Source organism: Phacochoerus africanus, chromosome 8, assembly GCF_016906955.1.
Source record: "Phacochoerus africanus isolate WHEZ1 chromosome 8, ROS_Pafr_v1, whole genome shotgun sequence".
Classification (NCBI taxonomy): Eukaryota; Metazoa; Chordata; class Mammalia; order Artiodactyla; family Suidae; genus Phacochoerus; species Phacochoerus africanus.
Genome location: NC_062551.1, coordinates 99,211,908 through 99,235,529, shown reverse-complemented (window position 1 = coordinate 99,235,529; position 23,622 = coordinate 99,211,908). Strand labels below are relative to the sequence as shown.

General features: G+C 41.5%; 1 protein-coding gene across 6 annotated transcripts in view; it reads left to right on the top strand.

Moving 5' to 3' along the window:
• Window positions 1–23,622, top strand: part of PTPRM (protein tyrosine phosphatase receptor type M) — a 749,971-nt gene that overhangs the window by 444,174 nt on the left and 282,175 nt on the right. For all 6 annotated transcript variants that reach the window (XM_047793745.1, XM_047793747.1, XM_047793743.1 and 3 more), the window contains exons 9-11: window positions 6,217–6,326; window positions 16,397–16,598; window positions 19,578–19,680. In XM_047793745.1, coding sequence (XP_047649701.1) covers window positions 6,217–6,326; window positions 16,397–16,598; window positions 19,578–19,680 — 415 coding nt within the window. The remainder of the gene's footprint in view (window positions 1–6,216; window positions 6,327–16,396; window positions 16,599–19,577; window positions 19,681–23,622) is intronic.

Here is a 23,622-nt window from a genome sequence, read left to right as displayed (position 1 = left end):
CTTCCACTGCCTATATCCAGATGCTCACTATTTGATGCTACAATTTCTGTAGTAGTTCCTAACCTTTCTCTGTAGCTCCAGCTTTCCCCCACTCCAATGCCCCCTACTCACACCCTAAACTAGTCTTCGAGTGCATTTGCATCTTGTCACCCTCTCCACAGCAGCTGTCAGTGACTCTTTTTATCCAGACCTGGACTTTCAAGCTCCACTGCGTTTCGGGCTCCAGCACTAGAACTAGTAGCTTTTCCTAATGACCAAGGCTTCTGCCAAGACTTCCCCTGGGCACCAGCCCATCTGCAGCACGCCTCCCATCCTGAGCGCCCACTCCCTCTCTCTCCTCCGAGACTGCACCCTCTCCTCCTGGCGCTCAGTTCCATCTCCAGGACCCTCCAGAGTCCTTCGTGAGGCTGTCTCCAGCTCTTCCAGCCCTCATTATGCTCATCCTTCGGACCCTATTTGCAGTTGACAGGATCTTTAAATCCCTGAGCCTTAATTTCCCCATCTGAGAAGCAAGAACAATGTACTTCTCAGGCATATTAGGTTAGAAGACTTTTTTACACAGAGATCCATTTATAGCTACAGAGAGGGGCCTTTAGTAGGTGAAAATTATTAGGGTTGTTGTAACAATTGAAAGCAACTTTCTTGTTCCTTCATTATATTTTTTATATATTTTAATATAGATATAAATATATAGAATATATATATTTTTTTCCTCTTAGCTGTAAACTTCTTCAGAGAAGAAGCCATCTATATTTCTTTTATAGCAATATGCGTGATACTGAGTAGGTAATAAGCACTCAGAATCCTTTACTAGTCTTTAAATAAACTAATAAAGTTTGCTGATAATCTTTGAATTCAGGCTTAAATCAACAGTAATGTTTCCATCAAAGAGAGAGGAAAGTCAAGTGCAGTCATTTCTAGAAATAAGACATGTTTTGCTAAAGCATGAACGTCATCCACACTTTTGGGTTTCAAATTGACATGAGCAAAGAATTCTGTGAAGTTCTGTCAAAACATGAAGTCAGAATAAGTTACTTTTTTGTTGGTGTGTTTAAATTATTTTGCTAGTCCCTGGAGTTGGGGCATGTGTTACTTCCAAATGAAAATCTATGGTTTTCATAGCACACTTGTATCCAGTTAATCAGAAAAGCTTCGATCTCAAATTATATTTCCTAACAGCAAAACTTTTTTAAAGACTTCAAAAAGGACAGGAAAGAAGGACAGAAATAGAATAATTGTTAATACTGAGTTTGCAGGTAAAAGAATGGAAAGGTCCCTTTTTTTAATCTGTCATTAACAAAGGCTGCAATTCATTGAATATTGTGAGTTTAATTGTAGTATAATATTTTATTGAAATACTGTTTATATCATCAGAAAATATGTGGAAATAATTTCTTTTTAATCACTGCTAAGAGTGGCTACAGAAATTAACACAACATTGTAAATCAGTTTTACTTCATTTTTAAAAATGTTAAAGAAAGAGTGTCACTAGACAGTTAGGGATCACTTCCACAAACTTAGATATTATGACCCTAAATCCCCAATCTTGAATTTCTGTAACTTCTAAATTAAGTGGGTACTGGTAAGATACTGTCTTCCCTAATTTAACTAACCTTTCTGACATTTTAATTCACTTGATCTGTTCCTGGCCTAAAAATTATTATATGGATTCCGTTTATATTTTCCTGTTAACATTTTCATGATTACAAGACCTCCAGTACATTTTATTGTTTATCCTTTTAAGATAGCCTCTGTTCAACATAATTTTACAGTCTCTTTTTTTTTAAATTTTTATTCTCACTTATCCTAATTGAATGAAACCAAAGATTTAGTTTTTTCTAAGTTTTTGCTTTTTTTTTACATCCATACATAGATTAACAAATAGTTTCAACTAAGAAATATTATCACAAAATAATAGAACTATGCCTTGATCCTAGGAGGAACCTGAGGGTGACATCATGGTAACCCTTCCAGGGTAAAGAGGCCGAGGCTCCGGAGAGCTTTCTTTGACTTGGCCGTTATTTCAGCCTCTAATTTCAAGGAGCCTTGTGGTCTCAGAGCCCAGAATCCAAATTGTCGTAGAACTCACCGGTGTCATAACTTCTTAAATACCTTATTTTTCTTTGTTTTGATGTAGCTTCACATCAGTTCCTTCAACCTAAGACAGACAGTTATTTTCATATTTATGTGTTTTTTGGAGATGATGATGTTAAAGAGATCATCATAATTCAGCTTTCTCATTTCAGAAGTGGGGAAGCTGAGACCAAAGGAGTGTCATCGAATTACCCAAATTGTATTTATTAATTTGATTATTTGTTTTTACTCCCATGACTTATTCAGAGGAAAGGTTTTTTTAAATTAAAGTTTAATTGATTACTGTGTTGTATAAATCTCTGCTGTACAGCATAGTGACCCAGGCATACATATACGTACATTCTTTTTTTTTTCTTTTCTTTTTTTTTTCCAAGGCTGCACCCGCTGCATATGGAGGTTCCCAGGCTAGGGGTCGAATCAGAGCTGTAGCTGCCGGTCTACGCCAGAGCCACAGCAACGTGGGACCTGAGCCATGTCTTTGACCTACACCACAGCTCATGGCAACGCCAGATCCTTAACCCACTGAGCAAGGCCAGGGGTGGAACCCACAGCCTCAAGGTTCCTAGTCAGATTCGTTAACCACTGAGCCATGACGGGAACTCCCAGTATGTACATTCTTTTTCTCATATCATGTTCCATCCCAAGAGATTGGATCTATCCTTAAATCAGAACCCAGACCTCATATCTGAATCAGTGATTTTATTTTCTGCTAAATTATGTTTACCTCTATTTAAAATACTTAAGACATCCTGCATCTCCCTATATGTAGCGCCTTCACTAAGCAAATGTGTACTACCTGTGAACTTTTTTGAGATTCTGGTCAGTCTTCCCAGCCTGGGGAGGCCTCAGCAAGCCTTAAAGAGCTAACCATTCCCTCCTCAAGCTAATAAAACATGTCTCAAACCCCCATATTTTAACCTTTATTGAGATATGTTTACCCAACCATGAGTTGATAAAAATTTGTGCTGTTTCTCTTTCCTAGGTATTACGAATAATTCTCTTCCTAATATTTCTGTACAAGTTTTTGAGTGACAGACATTTTTATTTTTTTACTTTAATAAAAAAATTAATAAATAAAATGGCATAGAATTTGCACATAATCCAGGCACATCCTCCTGTATACTTTAAATCATCTCTGGATTACTTATACTACCTAATACAATGTCAATACCATGGAAATAGTTGTCAGTAAATGACAGATTCAAGTTTGGCCTTTTGGAACTTCCGGATTTTTTTCCCCCGAGCATTTTCCATCCAGAGTTGGTTGAATTTGCAGATGCAAAACCCACAGGTAGGGTAGGGAGGGCTGACTATAAACATTCACAGTGGCTACATTCCAGGCACAGAAGTGGGGCAGGACACAGCCAGGCTAACAGCAAAATAGAAGCATTCAGAGATACTCTATATCAGTAGGAATAATGCAAGGTATGACTTTGAAAGAGGAGCCTATTTTTAATTTAGAATATTTGCAGAATATGTATGAGAAAGGAAAGCTATGCATGGAAAATGAATTCTCTTACATAGTGGAGATGGGAAAATGGCCGTCATATAATCTGCAGGCCTACCCCACAGCCACAGCAACACCAGAGTTCTCTTGGTACCTACCTAGGAATGGGGCAGCTGGTGATGAATTTAACTATGTGTAACCATTGGAGGAACTGCCAAACTGTTTCCAAAGCAGCTATGTGATTTTACATTCCTACCAGCAGTGCATGAGAGTTCCAGTTTCTCCACATTCTTGCCAGTACCTGTTATTATCTGTCTTTGGATGGTAGCCATTCCAGTGGATGAGGTGCTGTCGCCTGCCTTGTGGCTTTGATTTGTGTTTTCCTGCCAGCTGATACTCTTGAGCATCTTTTCATGTGCTTTTATTGGCATTTGTTTTGTTTTGGTTTTGGAGAGGTATTCATACAGATCCTTTGCCCATTTTTAATTGGATTGTTTTTATTGGGTTTTAATAGTTCTTTATGTATTTCAGTTACATGTCTCTTGACAGATACATGATTTGCCAAACTTTATCTCATTTTGTGTGTTGGCTTTTTATCTTCTTGATAGTGCCCTTTGAAGGGTGGAAGTATTTCATTTTAATGAAGTACAGTTTATCTCTATTTCCTTTTCTTATTTTTGTTTTTGATGTCATATCTTTGAAACTGTTGCCATGTCATAAATATTTACACCTATCTTCTAAGAGTTCTGTAGTTTTAGCTCTTACATATAGCTCTTTAATTTATTTTGGTATAATTTTTATACTTGGTAAGAAGTAGGGAACCAACCCCATCCGTTGACGTGTGGATATCCAGTTGTCCCAGCACCACTTGTTGGAAAAATTATTCTCTCCATTGAACTTTTTTGCACTTTTGATGTAAATCAATTGACTGTAAATGTGGGGCATTATTTCTGGACTCTCAGTTCCGTTGCACTGATCTGTAAGTTTATCTATGTCAATACCTGATGTCTTGACACTGTAGCTTTTATGGAAGTTTGAAACTGAGAAGTGTGAGTCCTCTCCAAACCACTCCAAAAAATGTTTTTTCATTTTTAGGGCCACACCTGTGGCATATGGAAGTTCCTAGGCTAGGGGCCCAATCAGAGCTGCAGCTGCAGGCCTATGCCACAGCCACAGCAACACAGGATCCAAGCCTTGTCTGTGACCTTGACCACAGCTTGCTGCTAAGTGAGGCTATGGATCAAACCCACATCCTTAGATAGACAGCATTCTGCTCTTAACCTGCTGAGCCACAATGGGAACTTCCCAAACCTCATTTTTTTTTTTTTTAATTTTAGGGCCACTCCCACGGCATATGGAGGTTCCCAGGCTAGGGGTCTAATCAGAGCTATAGCCGCCGGCCTACACCACAGCCACAGCCATGCCAGATCCCTAGCCGCCTCTGTCACCTACACCACAGCCCATGGCAATGCCACATCCTCAACCCACTGAGCAAGACCAGGGATCGAACCCACAACCTCATGGCTCCTAGTCAGACTCGCCTCCGCAGTGCCACGACAGGAACTCCTCAAACCACTTTTCGATTGCTCACACCATCACTAAAAATTTGATCATGCATCCCCAAATATATGTATATTTGTAGGTAGTACAGATATTCTAGTTTATGAATGGGATGGGCACACTGCTACACTAAATTTTGTATCATGTAAAGTATGCTCAAAATCTGAATTTAAATGAATATGAGATAAGCAATATTTTTAAAATAATATGTTATTTTTTAGAAAATTGGCAAGCACGTTTCTATCTTCCCTTATGTCAATTGGATTTTCTTGCAAACTAATCAAAAAGTGTTACGTATTTTGGGTTTTAAAAAATGGCATCAAACTTTCCCAAATCTGTTATATTATTAATAAATAAAATGCATTAAAAATATTTCATCTACATCACATCTCTGTAGAACTTCTATTTTGTGTGTATTTGTCATAGATATATTAAATATAAGTACAGTAGTTCATATATATTCTTCTATGACATGCTTTTATCACTTGATGTTATGGTTATAAAATTCATCCGGGATGATGTATATAGCTGTCATCTATTTTCAGTCTTTCTTGTATTTTATTGTGTGAGTATAAAATAATTTATTAAACCATTTTTTGTCTCAATGTATTTTATTTTAAAATGCTGTTCCGATGACATCCTAGTAGATGTCTCCTGGTACATAAGTGCAAGAATATTACTAGGGAATATACCTGAAGTGGGATTATCAGGTTGTGTGACACGTGCTTCATGAACTTTACTAAATACTACCAAATTGTTTTCCAACATGGCTGTACCAATTTACAGGCTCACAAGCAATGTGTGGGAATTCTCATTGCTCTATATTCTTCTTTATTTACTTATGAAGACTAAAAAAGTTTATTTACAAGGTGACTACTGGCTTTGTCTAGTTGATTCAAACTTTCTAGAGAAAAAAGTGATGAAATTCTTTTCTCTGTAAGGACAGTATAGCCAAAATGGTTTTAAATTCTAGGTTTTTGAAAGAAAATTGAGTATATCTATTAAAATCTCATGCCTTAATAGAGAGTTAAGGACCTATCAAGTCTACATAAGATGTTATTTTGTTTGTTTGTTTACTTAAATATATGTATTGAATCCCCCCCACCCCCTTCTAGTTCCAGGTGCTGTTCCTACTGAATCCATCCAAGGAAGTACCTTTGAAGAGAAGATATTTCTTCAATGGCGAGAACCAATTCAAACATATGGTGTCATCACTTTATATGAGGTACTTTGTGCATTTGTTAGTAATTTTTTTTTTTTACCTTTTTAGGGCCACACCTGCAGCATGTGGAAATTCCCAAGCCAGGGGTCCAATCGGAGCTGCAGCTGCCAGCCTACGCCACAGCCACAGCAATGCCAGATCCGAGCCACATCTGCAACCTACACCACAGCTCATGGCAATGCCAAATGCTTAACCCACTGAGCAAGGCCAGGGATTGAACCTGCATCCTCATGGATACAAGTTGGGTTCTTTACCATTGAGCCACAATGGGAACTCCATAATTTAATTTTTTATTGCAATTTATGATAGCTAGACTATCCAGTGTATTTAAAAATGCATGGTGGCATCATGCCTTTCAAGAAATTGAATGCCTTCAATAGTTATAGTGGTTATGGTATAGAAGCAAAAAAAATTATGTTTTTGAATTATGTATATTTTCAGATTGTATATTGATAATGATTTAGATGTTTCCAATTACATGTTATTGGATGTAAAGACACAACATGGTGTATTTTTAAATCACCTTTATTAAAAATGATAAGTGTTTTCTGTAGGATGCATTATCTAGGAGTCAGCCATGGAATCCTTTTCTTGCTAGCTATAAAATAGTTTACTCCTGAGTTATAGAAGAATGCTGATTATCCAATTAGCAGAGTCAATAGACATTGTCTCGGGAGTAACAACAGAATAATGTCTTTTGGTTTCTGAGCATTAGCGAAACACCCTTTAGACTTCCGTGACATAGTTCTGTCTCCTGATAGGGGGCAGAGAAGAATTTGATGAGTTGTTCAAGGAAAAAAAAAAAAATCACAGCAGTAGCAGCGTGGCAGTCATCATCCAATCTGTGTGAGCACGATTTCACCCTGCCTATTGTCATAGAAACAAGCAGGTGCATTTTTTTTAAAGCTAGCGTTTATTCGAATGCAAATTCAACAAAATTATATGTTGTTAGGTTTCCAAAACCTATAGCTGTTCTTCCTATGGAACCATTGCCTGAATACCTTTCAGAACTCCTGACAAAGCAGGACTAGATTAGCTGTCCGACGGTCATCACTCGCAAACCCTCCCCCTGACCCAGCTAGCCTCATGGCTCTGTTGCTTTACACCTTTTGAAAATGAGTTTTGAAATGGGAAAAAAAATGTTAATTGAAAGCTAAACAAAGTAAAAGTAAAGAAAAGAAGTTGATTTCATGTGAAGTTATTGACGTGGCTCATTGGCTGCTTTGTTGTAAAAGAATGGAGTATTAGGAAAATTCTTGGCTCTGCTTTTGCAGAGCTGTTTGTTTTCCGTTGGAACATTATTTTTATCATATTTTTTATGCAAGTATAGTTGATTTACAGGTTGTGCCAATTTCTGCTTACAGCAAAGTGACCCAGTCATATATATCCATATATGTACACACACACATATTCTGTTTCTCATACTATTTTCCACCATGGTCTATCCCAGAAGATGTGAATATAGTTCCCTGTGCTGTAAAACAGGACCTCGTCGCTTATCCATTCTGAATGTAATAGCTTGCATCTGTTATCCCCAAACTCCCCGTCCCATCCCACTCTATCCCCCTCCCTCTTGGCAACCACAAGTCTGTTCTCCATGACTGTGAGTCTGCTTCTGTTCTGTACATTGAGCTAAGTTTTATAATCAAATCAAACAAGTTTATTTTTCTCAGGGATCCAAATCTTTTGGTTCATTTTTATCCATTATCAGAATCCTCAAGTGAATATTTTGGCCCCATAACCATTTTTAGCTCTCAGTTTTGTGGATTCTTAACCTCAGGACAACAGAGAATTTTACAAGAAAAGAGTTTTTGAAATCAACGTTAAGTTCCAAGAAATCAGTCCACCTGTCCTAAAAAGCCGTATCTCGAGATCTAGACAGAAAATAAAGGGCAGACTCTTTCTTTCTGATCCCACTGAGCATCATCTTTGTGTAGTAAGTACCTTTGTCATGAAAACAGTGGGAATAATAATCCAAAAGAACCCATTAATCTCTCTGACTTGAACAGCCAGGATGTCCCAGGTGAACTCTTGTCGAAATGCTCCTACAAAGGGGGTGGTGAATGACACACGTCAGGATTTTAAAACTCACATATCGGTAAGAGGAGCACTTTGGTTATTTTTCCTTGGCGCCAAAAGGAAAATGTCAAATGTGTGAATCGGGCTGAAATCATTACATACAAGTTTCGACTGCCGAATCTTTCCTCCTCTTTCCCCGTGTTTTCTGGAAGTAGGGAGGAGGGATTCCAGAGCCCTGGGGGGAGAGGGAGCTTGACCAGGGTCTGTGCAGGGGCCTCTCTGACTAAAACACATGGGCACCTGGGCCGTACCCAGCCTGCAAATGTAGCTTCGTCCTGCTGCAGGCCTCATAGGGAGTCAGACCCAGTCCCCTCCCCGGACAGCCACAGTCTCCTGAAACAGACAGACAATTGCCCAAAAGGAAACAGAGATCCTAGGAGCAGTGTATTCATGGGAGCAAATTTGATTACAGGTAAGGCGAGGTAAATTATCATAGTTAAAAAATGCTTAGCAGTACCTGATATGGGTGTGTCTTGAGGAACACACTCGTATAGTTCGTGAAGAAGAAACAGAATGTTATAAATGCTGTAAATGAACACGCTCTGGGTTCACATTATTCTCAAGTTCTCTCTTTACCACTTAGGAAAGATACACCAAATCACAAATGATTGATTGGAAAATGCTGGCAACATCACCTTTTGCCAGGAGTTGTGGCAGCTGACAGCACTAAAGCTTTTATCCCACCTTATTCTCTGTCCCCCCTACTTCCATTCCCCTGACATCCATCCTCAGCCTTCTCCAACGGGCCTTTCCTCCCTTCTCTCCCTGACTGCTGATCAGCCTTGTCATCCTATCTGAGTCACCATCCTAAAGCCTGGGACTGATAATTCCACTTTTCCGCAAGAGCTATCCAGATTTTTATCTTATCAAATCATCAATGTAATATTGTTCTCTGAAAGAATATTTTAAGTACAGAAGTATTCAAACTAAAATGTCTTGGCTTGGGAGTTCCCATCATGGCGCAGTGGTTAACGAATCTGACTAGGAACCATGAGGTTGCGGGTTCGGTCCCTGCCCTTGCTCAGTGGGTTAACGATCTGGCGTTGCTGTGAGCTGTGGTGTAGGTTGCAGACGCGGCTCAGATCCCTCGTTGCTGTGGCTCTGGCGTAGGCCAGTGGCTACAGCTCTGATTCGACCCCTAGCCTGGGAACCTCCATATGCAGCGGGAGCGGCCCAAGAAATAGCAAAAAGACAAAAAAAAAAGTCCTGGCTTCCCAAATGCACTTTTCAGAGGTGACGGCTGTTAACACCTAGATACCTGTGATTCCCAAATTTTACAAGGTAGATATTTAACGTGCAAGTTCACTGATGGATATAGATGGATAAAATTGAACAAGAGCTAGCAATCCTAGCATTTTACTGCAAGAATAATATGCCACATAAGACCCCTCCCTTCACATCATACAAAAATAAACACTAGATAGATTCATGATCTGGACAGAACAAATAAACCTAAGGAACACTATAAGACAAAGAAGGAAGATACAATTGTAATATATCTTGACATAAAACCCAGAAGGCCAGTTTGAAAAATGCTGAGGATGATGTCAGAGGAATAGAAAGTGGGGGACAAAGAGTAAGACGGGAGGAAAGCTTTAGTGCTGTCACTTGCCAGACCTCCCAGCCAAATATGATGTTGCCAGCATTTTCCAGTCATTCATGATTTGGTGTATCTTTCCTAAGAGGTAAAGAGAGGATCTGAGAATAATGTGAACCCAGAGCCGTGTTCATTTACAGCATTTATAACATTCTGTTCCTTCTTCACAAACTATACAAGTGTGTTCCTCAAGACACACCCATATCAGATTGGGTTGTATAAGAGCTTAAACTTCTGAATGATAGAAGATCGCACAAAGGTCTAAATACAAACAAGAGTTGGACAAAGTATTTTCGACACTTATAGCAGTCAGTGGGCTGGCAGCTGTAATAATAATGCACTTAATGCATATTGATAAGAAACACATAGCACACTCTGTTAGGGGGAAAAAAAAGTAAACAATAAGAGGAGTTAACTTAGAAAAAAATCCAAATGGCCTATAAGCATGTGAACAGATAGGTACCCAACCTTAGTAAGGATTAAGGAGTGAAAGAAAACAAATGCTTTAGAGAGGTTAAGTTTGTGCAAATCTAAAGCAGCAGTCTGGGGAAATATGTGGGCACATCAACCATCGATGGAAACATACATTTTGTAACCTCCCATGTAGACAATTTGAGAGTATCTATCAAAATTCTAACACTGCATAGCAAGCCTGTTAAAGAAGTTTATCAGTCCGTACTGGTCCCAAATGCACAGGGGTATATGTCCTAGTGTTTTCACTGTATCCCACTAACTTTATATGGCTCTCAGTTGCTTAGTAAGTAAACCCCAGACTCTTGGTCATGCGAGTAACACAGCAACGAGCTTTTAAAAAAAAATTAGTATGTACAAGATAGTGGAAGAAGACAAAATATAAAAGATCCTTATCCCTTCTTTACTAACAGTAAGCAGTCTGATCAGCAACTAACAATAAAAACGGATGAAATAAGGACCAAACGTCACATCCCGATGCAGTGAGTGCAGTGCTGTGGAAAGCTCTGGACTCCTCAGTCGATGGGGCCATTGGTGCACAGAGAGTTACAGACACCTCAGGACCCCCAGCCTGGAGAAGCAAGCTCAGTGCACCCCTGTGGATCGAGTGGGGTCATAGGGAGAGAGAAGGAGAATTGAGGGGCCCTATTTGATGTCAGCATTGAAGGACTGCCATGGTATCAGCCCAGATGATGTTTATTCCTGCAGCTCCTATTATTTTCTCCTGGCTTTATTGAGCTGCGCATATGGAACTTTCTTTTCTCCATGAACCTTCTGATTTTCACACCTGCTTCTGCTTACAGCCTTCTTTCCTCCTGATGCCCTCCCCTCACGGTCTCCTCCTAAGGCACTTCTGCTGATCTCTCAGTGTTTTGGTCAAATTGTGAACTTCCCCTGAAGTCTCCTGGGTCCTTGCCTCCCCTGGAATCAGATTTCATTTGTTTGTCCTTTGCTCACACCTCCATTGAAGGACAGTGTTGAATGCTGGCTGTCTCAAAGCCTAATCTACTCACTGACTTCCATCGTGGTCAGAGACGGTGTGTTGTTCCATTTCGGTTCTCTCTGAGGGTCTCAGGTTAGAATTTGAGTCATTGGTGGTGGAGGGGAAGGTGATTTTGGAGCATCTTAGGCACTGACCTAGAAATCAGAGTCATCCAGTGCCAAAGGGCTGCTTCCCACTCACCTAATCCAACCCCGCCTGTGCTGTCCAAGTGTCGGTATGCTGTCGACGTGGACAGCCCATCAGTTCTCTGGGTCCACCCTGGGACATCAGTGTCCTGGATAGAGGCCAGGTGTGAGTCAGCCCCAGACATCCCTCCTGGGGACGCTCCCCTACAGCCTGGTACTTAGTAGGCACTTGATAAGCATGTGTGGAAATAGCAAGTGAAGAAATAATACCAAAAGGACATGTTGCATTTGGATGCCCTTCAGAAGTACCACTCAGGAGAACAAATGCTTCCTGGGCATCAGCTCTGCGAAGGCAAGTGAAATTCTAGGGTCAAATTCACCCTGTTCCTGAGGAACTTCTTTGCCCCTGAAATTCCAACTCACAGGGCTCTGGCTAGGTTTGAGGAGGAATCCATGAACTTTCTGATGTTTTGTGTCCATCTGGACACAGTATTTTTTTTTTTTGGTCTTTTTAGGGCTGCACCTGCAGTTTATGGAAGTTCCCAGGCTAGGAGTCGAATCAGAGGTTCAGCCGCTGGCCTACACCACAGCCACAGCAACACAGGATCCAAGCAGTGTCTGCGACCTACATCACAGCTCACCCCAACACCAGATCCTTAACCCACTTAGCAAGGCTGGGGTTCAAATCCACATCCTCATGGATCCTAGTCGGGTTTGCTACTGCTGAGCCATGATGGGAACTCCAAAGCACTTGCTTTTCGCTTTGCCATCAGTGTGATGTGTACGTGAAGGTGGGCGTGCACCCGTGTTCCCCAGGGGTCTTTAGGAAAATAGATACTGAGTGCCAAATATTTACTGATCACAGTGGGATCAGAAAGAAGAGGAAGCTACCAGCTACTCTTGAGAAAGAAGCAACAGTGATGTGAAAAGTCCCAATTCCTTTGGCACATTTAGATCGTGATTGAAGAGCAGAAAGAGCTCAGGCAACTCCGTGGTTTGTTGCCAAGTGGACTGTATGGGCACAGTCACAGCAGTCAGCTTTTAGCAGATCTGTTGATTGTCAGGACAGGTTTTGCAGGCTTTACCCATAAGTCCGACGGGACCTCTGGCTCGAGACATGCATGGACACGTTTTTTTGGTGTCAGTTGTGAACTCCCAGCAACATCTCTGAAAGCGTTTCCTTCTTGAAACACTCTTTTCTTTTGATTTCTATGGCAGCCCTCTCTTTTGTCTTCAGCCTGCTGTCTGGCTTTCCTTCTCTGCCCTGTTTTAAATGTCAGCATTTCCCCAGCATTCCCCCTCATCCATTCCTGAACCTTCATATTCCAGAGCTGCTTACCCCACGGGTTTCTAGCTCCAGCCCAGACCTCTCAGGTCCCAGCCCTCAGGCATCTCAGCCCTGATGTGCTGACACCCCAGCCGCTGGCTTCTTCTCATTCATTCCTTCCCCGATCAGTAAGCTGGCCCACCTTCCGCTCAGGCCCAGTCGGGGAACCTACCCTTGGCTCCTCCACCCACCCCTCGCATCCAGTCCAACCCTCAGGTCTGCCCATCCTGGTTCTAAAACATGGCGATTCTTGCCACGTGTTTCCCTCCTTCGTCCACACCTCTGCCTTCTCTGGCCTGGGCTGCAGCCTCACCCATGGCCTCTGCCACGGCTCCTAGCAGACCCCTACTCCATTCAGTGTTCCCTTCAAGCAAATCAGCCTCTGCCTGGCAGCCAAGGAGATTTCTCCATAAGGGAAATCCAGTTATTTTATTTTTTAAACTTTTTAAAATTAAAATATAGTTGACGTACAGTGTTGTGCCAATATCTGCTGTACAGCAAAGTGACCCAATCATACATGTATACACATTCTTTTTCTTATCTTCCACCATGTTCTATCCCAAGAGACTGGTTATAGTTCCCTGCGCCCTACAGTATTTTCATACTTGAAATTGTTCAAAGGCTTCCACTGTGTGTCGGAGGCTTCCTACCTTGGGGTGCAGCGTGCTGTAGGGAGTGGCACCGCCCACTTCCCCACCCCCTGACCACGCTCACCTCACTCCCTGGGCTACACGTGGGCCTTCTCTCCATCCATCAGCTGTGACCAGCTCCTGCTTCAAGGCCTCAGTTCATGCTGTTTTTCCCTAAACTCTCGGCCTGGCTGATGGCTTCCCAAGTTCTAGTCTCCTCTGATTAACTGTTGTCTCCTGACTGGGCCCTTCCCCAGCTGTTCCAAGTGTTGTGCACGTGCACTCTCCCCCACAGTGCCCTTTTTTCTTAGCCCCCTGTTTGTTTTTCCCATGGCACTTAGTGCTTAAAAATTATTGATTTGCTTACTGGATATCTCCCCAGGTCCTCCCACCCCAGTCCGGGTTCCTGGCTCCCTGTAGGCAGGGCCTGTGTCTACCTGCTGACCACCATGCCCGCAGAGTCAGAGTCCACTCAGTATTTGAATAGCATGAATGCACCTGAATTCACAGTGAAGGAAATGGGACAGAACTAACCCTCTCATGTTCCAGGCAAGTGCAAGTTCAGAGCAAAAGCCCAGTGTTGGGGGGGGGGCAGTAAATCTTTGCCCCCTGAGCAGGACAGAAGGAATTAAATGCCACTGTATCAAGGGCTCAGAAATAAGCTTGGAGGAGGCAGGGTAGGCAGGGTTTGAGCGGGAAGCTCAGGAGTTTGGACGTGGCGTACATGTGTGTCCCATTAGAGCTTTCAGTAAGACAGTCAAACGGGCAAGGTCACCCCAGCCCCGGTGGACAGTGCCGGTCCTTCTTCTAAATAAACGGCACCGTACCTGCTAGGTTGTGTCTCTCCTTCCCCACCAGACACCAGACTGTCATCTCCACCCAACCCCTGCCAGGGCAGGTGCGGTGTTGGAATCACCCTATGAGACCCCATCTCAGGGCACAGTGCTCGGCACACAGGGCACATGCAGTGACGATGTTGCAAAGGAGTGATTCGCAAACTTGGGAGAGCAGTTATGTTGCCACAGCTTAGATGTGCCTTCTCTGAACCTCCGTCTTTTCTGGGGCTATCAGAGTGGGGGTCAAAGTAAGTAGCTACACCCCCAGTGGAGATGTTGCTGAATTCAAGTCCCCCCATCTCGCCCCGGCTCCACCTCCCCAGTGGCAGCTGGAGGTGGTCGTGATCTTGTCTCTTGACTCCGAGGACCCTCACAAGGGCAGCCTGCTAGGGGGTTAACAGCAGATCCACCGCCTCCCTCTGATGGTGTCATGCACGGCGGTGATTACTACGCACAGCAAATGTTTTCTTGCCAAAGCTTAGTTGATTCAATCTAAATATTCTTTCAGAGAGGTCTCCTTAATTATAATGACATGGTATAAATATAAGGAGAAAGAATGTCAATTATCACTTCGTATAATAACCGTGTTAGTGTTCATGCACATAAATTATGAGTAACTTTAACCTATTTAAAAGCAAGAAAAGTGCTCAGTTTTGCAATTTAAAACTTTTGAATATGCCACATTTAAAAAATATGTCATTACAACCAGCAGAAGTTGGTAATCACCCCTAAAATGTATATTCTTGAAGAGTTGATGAACTACCTAGAGTGAAATTCTTTAAAACAGCATTTGAAAGGGCAGGATTTAAAGACACACGTTATATTTATTTTCACACAATCCAGACCCATCCAGGCTGCTTTGAACACCCGGTGTGTGACAATGTTCATGGAAGCTTCGAGATATGCACCGTGTCCGAAATGGCAGCTCCTAGTCACACAGGGCAATTTAAATTTAGATTTCAGTCAATTCAAATAAAATGACTCACAGACATAGAAAACGAATTTATGGTTACTAAAGGAGAAAGTAATTTAAATAAATCAGGAGGTTGGAATTGACACATACACGCCGCTATATATAAAGTAAACAACAAGGACCTCCTGTGCAGTATAGGGAACTATATGGAATATCTTGTAATAACCAATAAAGGAAAAGGATCCGAAAAAGAACATGTACGTATATCTGTATATGTACACATATAAGTGAATCACTTTGCTGTACACCTGAAATTAACACAACATTGCAAGTCAACCATACTTCATCTTTTTTTAAAAGATTTTTAAAAATAATAATAAAATGAAAACTTTCAGTTGCTCAGCCTCACCAGCCACGTTCCAAGGGTTCCGTGGCCACCTGTGGCCAGGGGTTCCCACAGTGAATAAGTGCAGAGCAGACAGTATTCCCATCCTGACCGCTCATCTACTGGGCAGCACAGCCCTAAAGAAAACAGTAAATAGGACATGTCCTAAACACCACAGTCACAGCAGCAGGAGCTACTGACATGCATCTAGGATTTATTTTTGGAGCAGACGTCTTTGCCCACATTGATGAAAACTCTGAAAAGTGCCCTTGTTCCCAGCAGACAATAATCGCATTCAGTGCAAAATCAGACTCTGGCCCTGGGTGAGCCAGGAGGTCTTCCCCTTGTTGGTCCTGATCTGTTTGAGTTGGTTGTGTATTTTGTTACTTTGTTGTAAGCTGGTTGTAATGTAGTTTTCCAACCTGACATTTTGAAAGCAAACAACTTCAAGGTATTAGCTTAAACCTGAACTCATTCTTTATGTTCTAACCTACTGGTTTTCAGTTCCTCTGTCTATAAAAGTGATAACTCCTAACAGTTTTGGCTGAGTTCCTGTGCCCCTTTGCTGGATCCAGGATTTGAAGAGTCTAAGTGAGCAGGAGAACTTAGAAAGCATGACAGCGCATACATCAGCAGGGTTTATTGGATCAAGACGCAGTCTTGGTTTGCCTGCCCCAGCTATTTTATCACATGCTTCTTCTCTTACAGATCACCTACAAAGCAGTCAGTTCCTTTGACCCAGAAATAGATTTATCCAATCAAAGTGGAAGAGTTTCGAAACTGGGCAATGAAACCCATTTTCTGTTTTTTGGACTCTATCCTGGAACCACGTACTCCTTCACCATCCGAGCTAGCACAGCTAAGGGTTTTGGACCTCCGGCAACAAACCAGTTCACCACCAAGATATCAGGTATGGTACATTCCTGTGCTGTGCCTTTGATCCGAAGTGGCGTTTTTGTACTTCTTTATTCCCACTGTTAAGCATGCAGAGCCCACCCAAATGTACACATGAATGAATATTTTTGCGTGTATGAAAATCAGACTCATGGAACTCAATGAAATGCTATCAATAGTTATGACTTGGGAGCTTAAGACCATCGTCCCGGGTTTTCATGTGTGTTGAAGGACACGGTCACGAGTGGGTGATTCTGTGCTGAGACTCACCCCCTCACAGTCCTGAGTTCCCAGAGCAGCCGTGTTGGGAAAATCTCTGCAATGAGCCATGAATGATGGATTGCTCAGCGTAAAGGCAGCATTGCGTGGGGTCCCTTCCAGGAGGCTCTGCCTTCCTTGAGACCTTCACCATTAGTAGTTTCATATCCCAAAGAGAGTGGGGCACCAGGCACCTACATCCTCCAGCTTCTTTCTTCTAGAGACTCAATTATGCCTTCCAACAACAGGCAGAATTGGGAAAATATTTCTGGTCATGTGCAACTGTGCAGAAAATGTCTTTGTGCTTCAAACTAGAGGAAATGGGGTTGCCATCTGGTGTGGGATATGCAACAGCAATCAACACAATTCCAGGGACGTTCTCCTTCCCTTTGGATACGAGTGGGGAAGTCTGTGAGTTTGGGCTCTGACTGTTTGCGTTGGGGATGAATGAGCAGGATGAGGACGGTAATTCTTCTCATCAGCCAGGCTTAGCTAAGTCATATCCAGCCTGATTTTTATATCTGTGGTCCCTCATCCCTAGTTTCATGAAAGTTTTTCTTTAGAATTGAAGGAAGGGAAATACGAGTAGAGCACTGTCAGTTTTCTGCTAGATTTTGTGGGTGTTAGAATTTTGTTTTAAGCATTTATAGCTTAAGGGATAACTTTTTGTTGTCTGAGATTCAATTGATGAGCAGGAACTTAACTTGAAATTTAATAGACACTTGATATTAAGCATTAGCTTATAAGAACAATACAGAGAGTTGGAAAAGAGGAAGAAGTGCATGGGAGGTTAGGAAAATGACTTAGTTTGTACAGATAGGCGAGTAGAAAGACCACTGGGCCTAGAATCAAAAGATAGGGGTTCTAGTTACAGTTTTCCAAACACTTCCTCTCTGATCTCGATCAAGTGAATTTACCCATGCATATAAATGAAGACAAAATTACCTGGTCTATGAATTTATCCTGGAGATTTAAAGAGGTAATGTGTGCCAAGGTACATACCTCCAGACCCCCCTTTTGTGGTAATTTCTCCCCATGGAAATCATATTGAAAAGATTATTATCGGGTTTTTTTTTGCTCTTTAGACCGCACCCATGGCATATGGAGGTTCCCAGGCTAGGGGTCGAATCGGAGCTGCAACTGCTGACCTACACCACAGCCACAGCAAAGCAGAATCCAAGCCATGTCTGCGACCTACACCACAGTTCACAGCAACGCCAGATCCTTAACCCACTGAGCAAGGCCTGGGATTGAACCTGCGTCCTCCTGGATGCTAGTCAGATTCATTAACTGCTGAGCCACCATGGGAACTCTCTCAAAGATTATTGTCTTAAAGAGGCTCTTCCTTTAGAGAAAAAGCATTCGTTTTTACCATTTGTATTAAATGAAAATTCTGGTTGATGTGACAACTCAGCTCACCAAGTTCAACAGTTCTATCCAGAAGCAAAGACAGTTGACATTTTAGTTAGCCCACACAGGCTCATCAAGAATAACTATTTGATTTTTATAGCTCAAAAAAATTACCGTTTATGGGCCCCTATTTTCTACTTTCATGTACTCTTTGTACAAAATGTGATTCTGTGTTAAGAATTGGAGTTAATTTTTAATACAATTGGAGCTAATTTTAATGCGGAGAAAATTCAATAAATGGACCTGAGCTATAACCCATGTCTTTTACAAAAAATGCTTTTTATATGTAAGGGATTTAAAAAGCTATATATGCAGAAAACAAAAACAAAACAGAAAACAAAAAACCATCTCTAGTGTTCTCATCAGGTACATAAACCCGAGGGCCTTAAAAAGGCCATGTACCCCTACCTCAGTACAGCCCTCGTGAAATGATGCCTCTTGCCTGTGGTGATGACAAAATTACCAAAGGAGCTCTGTTACCTTCTGTAATGAGACTTAACAATCTAGAAAACAACGAATGCCGAGAAATGGCCTTGGAAGTAGGATCTGCATTGGGACGACGAACATTTATAGAATTATATTTGCCTGGCTATCTTTGCATTTCTGTAATCTCTTTGACTTTCTGTAATAATCCTGGAGGATAATTTCTCTTATTTTGAAAGATGAGTAAACTGAAGCTTCAGAGAGAATAAACGGGCCTGAGCTCTCCTGCTGGTCGAATCAAAACATACCAGAAAGTCAAACCCAGGCCTTTCTCACTTCAACTCAGGATCTCTTCCATGGTCGTGCTAAGTGGTCACCAAGTCCAACAAGGCCAACAGAAGTCTTCAAGTATAGGAGACTTGATGGATCCAAGGAACCCAAAGACAGATCTTTGGTCCACACGAAACCTTGACTTGGATGGGAGGACTGTAACAATCAGTTTTATGAACCCCATAATTATTTCTTCAATTTGCATTTACTTTTTGGAGGAAAGTGTATGTACAGAAAAGCACACAGATTGTAAAGGTGTTATCTCCGTGACCTACACCCATGTAGCTAGAATCCAGCTCAAGAAACAGTGTTACTAATACCTCCCATGCACCCTTTACACCCCCTCCCACGCACCCTTTTCACCCCCACCCAGGTGAAGCTCAAGACCACGTCAGCGCCTCCTGCAGTGTCTGACCTTCTGGAGAGAATAGAAACCTAGATGTTGTCCATGGGCAGTTCCTAGAGGCACTTTAAGTGTTGGGTGTTCCTAATGCTCTTTGTAAATGAAAGTAGAAAGAAAACGGAAAAGATAAAGCAAAAATAATGAGTCTCCCATCTTGCACCTCTTCCCCAGCACCCTCCATGCCGGCTTATGAACTTGAGACACCTTTGAATCAAACCGACAATACGGTGACGGTCCTGCTGAAACCCGCACACAGCCGAGGCGCGCCCATCAGGTACAGAGCTGAGACCGGATGATCTTAGGCGAAACCGGAAATCCAGCTGGTTAATTCTGGGCGTGTGTTCTCCAGGGATTTGCTGCAGAAACCCTAATCTTTATTGGTGCTAATTAGCAGAAAGGACTAGGAAAAGGAAAGGGCTTTCCTGTGGGCTGGTCGTGTATTGGGTGAAGAGTTGGATTCTGAGGCCAGTGGGTTGTTCTTTGAAGATAAGGAACAAAAGCCGCAGTCTGTTCCGAGGTGGCTTTTCTCCTAAAAAGTAACTGCTCACTGCAGTTTTCTCACCCCAGGGCAGATGGCATCGATGTCCTGAGCCCTATTCCTTAAATGACTTTTGTGGGATGTTTCTGTTGATGTCTTTTGTTTCCATGGAGTTTTAAGCCCTTAACCTTTAGTAAATGGGCTAATTTCTCAATTGAAGAGGTGGCGTAACTTTTTTTTTCCCTAAAGAAACAGGTGATTGGAAAGATCATTGTGAAGTCTTTATTTGAACAGATTTAAGTTTATTACCACCGTGTAGGCACCGTTTCTCGTCGCGTGATGATTTATATTGCTAAGAAATTACAAAGTATAACTTTTACAGTGAATGAATAAAATAAATGTATTCTTCTTAGGAAGAAGCAAAGGAGTGCCTGAATAACTCCTGAGTATGAACTTGTCATAAGCTCATTAATCTACATAAAGGAAATTTCTTTCTTGTTTCAGAGGGATTCAGATATTTTGTACTATCAGAATAGATTCTTTTCAAGATAATCTATGCCTTTGCATAGTGTTCTCCAAGGAAGCATTTAGATTCACAGTTTTAAGGCTACATGGGGTTTGTTTCCCTGTGCCTTTTGTAGAATTTTATTTCATTAACCTTTTGAAACCTGGTTCTATTTGATCACGTTATCACTACGTATCAAAGGGCATTCCGTTAGACTTCTTTCTGCCTGATGAGATAGATAAGTTTCAGTCCACAGGCTCAAGATTAAAAACAGACAAATCTTGCTTGATAGAGAATTCAAATTAGGGTAGACTCACAGAATGGTTTATTTGAAAAACCTATAAAGTGTAGTGAGACCGTTTTTAGTTGACTCTGATGACTTAACACAGTATTTCCTGTGTGGGATTTAGGATGGCACTTGTAGATGCTGTTTGTGAGAACACCCTGGGATGAGTAGAAGCTCTATTCCTGGTGTAAGATAGTATTTCTGCAAGAAAAGCGATGCCACTGACACTGCACAGGCCCTTTGGGTTGATTTGTGTGGCACTGAGGGGTTGCACTGTGAGTGACCCAAGCACACCCTCATATGGTGGCCATCCAAGACCCAAGTGTACCTGTGGGCCCACACCAGACCTTGTTCACTCCTGAAAGCTGAATTGCTATGAAATGAACACTGACGTTCTGACCATGGCCTTGAGAGCTTTGGGTTTTTTTTTTTTATATGAGCAATTTGAGAGTTGCCCAGACTCAGCAACAACAGACCATCAGGACAGGGGTTCTACCACGGAGGCATCATGGTGAAATGTGAGCAGGTGGTAGGGGTCACTCACCTTCAGAGCCTCCACGCTGAAGGAAGCTGAAACCCTGACCATCTCTCCAACCTTCTCTTTTCTGCTTATCAACATTTTCTAGTCTTTTTTTTTTAATTATTACAGTTGATTTACAATGTTCTGTCAATTTCTGCTGTGTGAAGTAAGTCAGAAAGAGAAAGACAAATACCAGATGATATCACAGTTTCAATTCCTGCTGCTTCTTTCCTTCAAACCCTTTCAGCTGGATTGCCATCCACATCTTTGTAAGATCTTTCCAAGTCTGCATTTTCTTTGAAAGCATTTCTTTGGGCAGGCCACATTAGCCCTCTCCACCCCACCCCCCACAACCCCTTTTTTATCTTGTTAAAGTGTTACTTTTGTCCCAAACAACTGTTGATATTTTCCAGCATCTGCCTTGCTAAGGCACCATCTTGTTTTCTCTTACGCCTTCTAGTTATTTTGGAAGACTTTGGAGCCTTACTACTTAGTCATAGATACCCTCAGGCTTTTTATTCTTAGGTCTATAAAAATGTAAATTCAGATGCTTGTGAGGGTGTCCAGAACAGAGGTGTCACTTCATTTCATCAGGCCCAGCTCTAACTGCAAAGATCTCAGTTTGCCTTGTCACAACCTCTTTTATACCTGCCATACTGCCCGATTTTCCAAGTTCAGCCCTGCTTCGCTGTTATTAAATATCATTTTGTCATTGGTTAACCATTCCTGGAATTGGCTGGGGTCTTTTTGCAGTCTTCCCCCCTTGTGCCTTCTTCCACAATGTTTGCAGCTTGAAGTGAACAAATTTACTCTCTGTGTCCATCAGCAAAATCTGTAATACCAGAATCAAGATCAATTCTTGTGGTAAACTGTTCAGTAAGCATTACAGGGAAATGCTCCATGGATTCCACCTTTACTTGTCCTAAACGGGGACATTTTATTCACACAAATTTGAGAGAAGAAATTATCTCCAACTCACCTGTCCAATAAGATTTTTTTTTTTTTTGCAGGGAAGTAAATATTCTCTTCATGGGGTTCATTACTATAGTGTAGCATAATGGGACTGATTATCTATTGAGTTGATGGAAGACCAATATATGTAGAAAGACTAGCTTGGGGGAAAAAAAAATGTCCATAATGCTCTCAATCTAAATGGGTCTATGAAAATTTTCAATTTCATTTAATGTTTAGAGAACTAAGAACTCTGATTAGGGAATCATAGGGACCTAAAATATAAAGCCATAATGTAGATTGAAACGTTTGAACACATCTGGAAATTTGCAAAATGCACATGTAATCAAACTGCAATACAAGAAAGCTTTTCCCAAATGGTAAGATAAATACTGGAGGAGGAAATGCAAGTGAACATCTGTTGGCGTTTCTGCATTTTGCACAGCATTATGTGTTCAAAAATACTGTCATCGTGTGATTGCCAAAACCCATTCTTTCGATTGATTTGATTTTTCTTTAATTCATATTCATTGGTGTTGAAAATGTAGTCACACTTCACTTGTGCACCGCACCGTGCTGAGTGAAGGGGGTGTGTATTGATTCCACTAGAACACTCAGCTTGGTTCATGCAGATTCTTGAAACTGCACTAAACTCTCAACGTAAACGATTGTTGTCTTTGCATCGGTCCACACATCAGCTCTGTCGCGTAAAATTATTTAAGTCCTGAAATGGCCAGGAAGAACACAAATTCCATCATTCCGGGGAGGAAACTAGCACCTCAGGCAGAATTTTAATGTGTGTTCATAGATTCAATTTTTGTTCTTTAATAAGACAGGGAAGAGCTTAATTTTCTTTTACTCATTTAGAATCACCTCATTTCTCCCTCTTCTCTCCATTGGCCATTACGTGCAGATCCAGTCCAACAGAGAAAACCCTTATACTTTGGCAGTAAAAGAGCTCCTCTAAATAAAGAAATTCTACACAAACTCTTGTGCTTTTCTTGCCCTCACAAAAATTCTCTCTGTGACTCCGTGCTTGTGATGTATGTATTTATATGTAATCTGCAGCATGCAGTGGCCCTCATTAATGACGTTTTATACCTTCTGATGGGCTGTAGTTTGAGACTCAGTCACGTCTTTGTAATTCAAATGACTCTCATTTTTGTTCTTTAGGCATTGTTGCTTTAATTTGTTCATAGATGTTTTGGAGCGCTGTGTCTTCTTAATTAAAACTCAGTGCTTGAATATGTTAACTAATTAAATATTTTGATATTCATTTCAGTGAAATGTTCAAAGATTACCAAATCATTCTTTGATTCATTCATTCAGGAGAAACTATTGAGTGGGGAAAACATCTATTACAGTCGTGTGTCTGCAGGGATGGAAAGAGCAGCAATCACATCAACAACCAAAACACTAAAACTGACGCTTAAACATGTGAATGTAATTTTAATTCATGGCAGACGCTTTGCTCTG